General features: G+C 38.3%; 1 protein-coding gene across 1 annotated transcript; it reads left to right on the top strand.

Annotated features, from left to right (window-relative positions):
- Positions 1-2,488: 2,488 nt before the first annotated feature.
- Positions 2,489-3,149, top strand: LOC122049497 (RNA polymerase II C-terminal domain phosphatase-like 3). Its single transcript, XM_042610873.1, has 3 exons — positions 2,489-2,734; positions 2,826-2,928; positions 3,032-3,149. The coding sequence occupies exons 1-3, from the start codon at positions 2,511-2,513 to the stop codon at positions 3,125-3,127; spliced, it is 423 nt and encodes a 140-aa protein (XP_042466807.1). The 5' UTR covers positions 2,489-2,510; the 3' UTR covers positions 3,128-3,149.
- The last annotated feature ends 692 nt before the right edge of the window (positions 3,150-3,841 follow it).

The raw sequence follows: 3,841 nt of genomic DNA, 5'->3' as shown, positions 1-3,841 counted from the left end.
GTGCTTCGAGGCTTAGTTGGGTGGTCTGTTTCCCAGGATACAACGGTCTGACCGTGAACTCCACCAAGCACCGGTGGTCACGGCGAATTGAGTGGTACCCGAATGCTACCGCGAGCAATCTGCCGAGCAGGAGTTGCACGACAGAGTAGGGAATGAGGAGGAGAGCTTCTAGTTGCTTTCGCTATGTTATCTGCGTAACCTTTTGCCTGTGGTCGCAGCCTCCTTATATAGGAACTCAAGACCAAAGGACAGCAGTCATGAACAATTAATGATCATTACTCAACGCCAGCTTTTCACTTGGTCGTTTTGATTCTGCATTAATCTTTCTGTAATGCATTTGTTACACAAGCAGCAAAAAGATATATGTGGCAAAATGTTGGTTGTTCCGCTTGGGCAAATTTTGCCCCGACCGGTTCGACAAACGTGTGCGCAAGTCGCTCTCGCGCACGAGTCAACTTGGTTCAGTGCAATTCGGGCCCTGGATTTGCACCCCCCCCTGCGCACCCACGGGTGAGAGAGAACCTCTCCCCATGCATTTGTTCACATCCTTAATGTATGTGAATCAATATAAACCAACAAAGATGCCAAGAAATTCCCAATGTGGGATTAAAGTCCCATGCACAATAGAGCTTCTTCTCTTCCTCCTCTTCTCCATTCACACTTATGTAACAGCAATTTCCTCCCTTCTTATATGCTCAAGTGGATAAAACTCCAATGAACACGTAACTAAAGGATGTTGGACTTCTGGGTTATTTGCTGTGAGCGCTTCCCGATTTATTTGGTGGTCGATGAAAATTTTCCATAGGACTAGGTCGATCATCACAAATTCAATGTTACTTAGTATGATTAACTATTTTTTTTCAAATGGATAAAACTCACAAAAGATATGTGACAAACAATTAAATCATTTTTTTTGTATAGACATGTCAAGTATTTTCATTTTTTGAGAGTTAAGTCGTACGAAATCTTTTATCATTAGACGGCCCAATAGTTCGATATTGGAGACTTTGGTGACAAGTGTAACGCAAGTTGCCTTCATCATTGACGCCTATGGGATACACTAAGCCCTCTCAAATAATCTAGGCAGATCAATTAAGAGCATAGATTATAATATGGATGTCAAAGAGAACAACTAAATATAAAGTAATTCAACTGCCCCATTCTCTGTTGGGCTGGGCTGGGCTGGGCTGAGTTGGTCCATCCAGCCGGCCTTCAAGATCGCTCTGCTACAGCCTCCAGGTATCAATCAACCCTTGTTAGTTCTTATATTAATTAAATCAGGCGCCGTTATTTTGCGCCAATTCGTATTCAAGCCCTTGTTCGTTCTCCTCTTCCACTTTCCCTCCCCTTCCAATTTCTCCTCCTCCTTCGCTACCTGATTATTATGATGATGCTTGCGTCGGATGCAAAACCACCCTCTGTTCATGGGCTCGACAGTACTGGAGTCCTAGGTGAGTCGCATGAGACAAAAGGAATCAGACGCACGATGAGTCCGCCAGAGACGACGCTGCCAAAAAGCAGGGTAGAATTGCCGATTTCTACGCCTAAACTATCCTTGGTTTTGGATTTGGATCTCACTCTCTTAAACTCGGTCAATGTAATCTATTTGCACTACTTGCATTGTATTTATTTGTTAATTTGTTGATTTTGTCAAAATAATTATATTAAATGTTAACAAATTCATTTGATGGTTTTGCATCATCAGTTTGATCGAGTGACTTCAACCGATAGACGACTTCTGAGGAGAAAACTAAGGATGCAGCAGGAGAAGGAAGATTGTGATATTTTCTGCGTCGATCGTCTTCGATGTTGGACGAAATTCAGACCCGGAATCAGAGAATTCCTCCACAAGGTAACTTCTACGGGTTTTTTTAAATATTAATATAAGAATATTGTTATTGGCCGATAAAGATACTTAACTTCTGAAAATAACCATAATAACAATCGATAAGAATGTTTTTAAAAAAAAAAAATGAAGAAATGAAGATTAAAGGAAAGTAAGAAGTCAATAAAATCGACATTAAGTCATCCACATGAAGGGGATGAATATTAATATAATTACTATCTACCATGCATGGGAGGGTGGGGAGTTCGATCAGACCTCACGATTCCATTTAGATAAAAATTTAAGTGAGTTTAATTAATCACATATGAATCTTTACGGGCCATTTATAGCAAACAACAAAAAGACAACTAACAATATTGGGTATCATTTTTTTTGTCAAACTAGTAAAGACTTGTTCAGTTTATTCTCCTGTGACCATTATTCATATCCTATATATGAATGATGTTTTACTCACTAACATTACTGAACTAATTAATTTTTAATAACATTGATAGTTATAATTGCATATGCCTTTTTTATAATTTAAATAGAGAACTGCTTATTTTTTTTTTTTTTTTTAATGTGGCTCGCATTCATTTATTACATGTTATACAGATTATGAATTAATCATTTCTTTAGTTTTTAATTGCAGGCGAGAGAATTGTTTGATCTGCACGTCGTCACTATGGGGACTCAGCGATATGCGGCTGCGATGACTGAGTTACTTGATCCCACCGACACCTTATTCTTCGGCAAGATCATCTCCAGAGAGGATGCCAACAAAGATGATCACGGTCTATTGGTTAAAAATTTAGATCAAGTGACTGCTTTTGAGTCCAGCGTGTTGATTTTGGATGATACTGTGAGAGTTTGGCCGCATAATCAATGGAATCTCATTCTCATTCAGAGGTACATTTAAATAAATAAAGTAATATTTCTTTAATTAATTGAATAATATTTTTTATTCATAATTTAAATTGTTGACAATTAATTTGTGCAGATACGCCTATTTTCCTTATACTCGGCGTAAATACATGATGGCAGGAGATTCGCCACTCCATACTGGCGTGGATGATGATGATGCTTTAGCATCTGTCTTATCGGTAAGAAATAAATTATTTTCTAACCTACTCTCGTACTAATTAAGAGGGGTTAATTTGAATTTTAAATGCTTCAATATTTCTAAAATTTATTTTCATTGAGCAGGTGCTAGAGAGAGTTCATGACGACTACCACTTGGTGCATCAGTATGTGAGTCATGTTGATGTCAGGAGCATACTGGCGAGCACTCTCAGAGCATAGCTTTTTATTTGCTATTCTAGATTAGGTTGCAATTGTATTACTTTGGTACATTTGTAAACTTTTAAAATTAAAGTTGAAATATCCAAGAAAAATTATTATTCATTCCACTGGACTAATACCTTAGTTTCCTTGGTGACTCCCGCTGCATTTTGGTTACTGGAGAAATACTTGAGTCGAGGAACTCATGTAAAAATGAGTAATAATCAGAAACCCCTTTGAGATCCCGTGATTACTGGGGAAATACCAATTAGGTATCCCTTTGAGACCCAGAGGTTACTGGGATAATATCTACCTCAACATCGAGTGCTCCTTTGAGACCTTATGTGGATAATGCAAAAGCATTAGGGAGGATGATCCTTGCGTATGTGGCAGGTAAGTACCTCTTCGCTGGAGACTTTGGGAACACAGTGAAATGATCAAATAACTTTGATTGGTAATTGACGATATACCTTTGATTGGAATGATGTAATTACTCTGCCGTCACTCATCTCGCCCACTTGGAAATAGCAACCCCGAGTAATAAGATTTTTATCAATTTGGATGGCATTTGCAATAACTCGAAAACACAACAATAAAGGATGATCTACAACTATATGAAAGTTAAGAAGCAAGTAGTACAAAAGTCAGAACAATTGACACCCGTTCTGCTCATTCTCTTTGAAGCTCCAATGGTTTCCTTATGATAGTAACCTTTGTCTAACTTGAAGACTTCAT

This window comes from Zingiber officinale, chromosome 2B, assembly GCF_018446385.1.
Source record: "Zingiber officinale cultivar Zhangliang chromosome 2B, Zo_v1.1, whole genome shotgun sequence".
NCBI classification, from domain to species: Eukaryota; Viridiplantae; Streptophyta; class Magnoliopsida; order Zingiberales; family Zingiberaceae; genus Zingiber; species Zingiber officinale.
The sequence above is the reverse complement of the archived record's forward strand: the minus strand, read 5'-3'. Positions and strand labels throughout refer to the sequence as shown.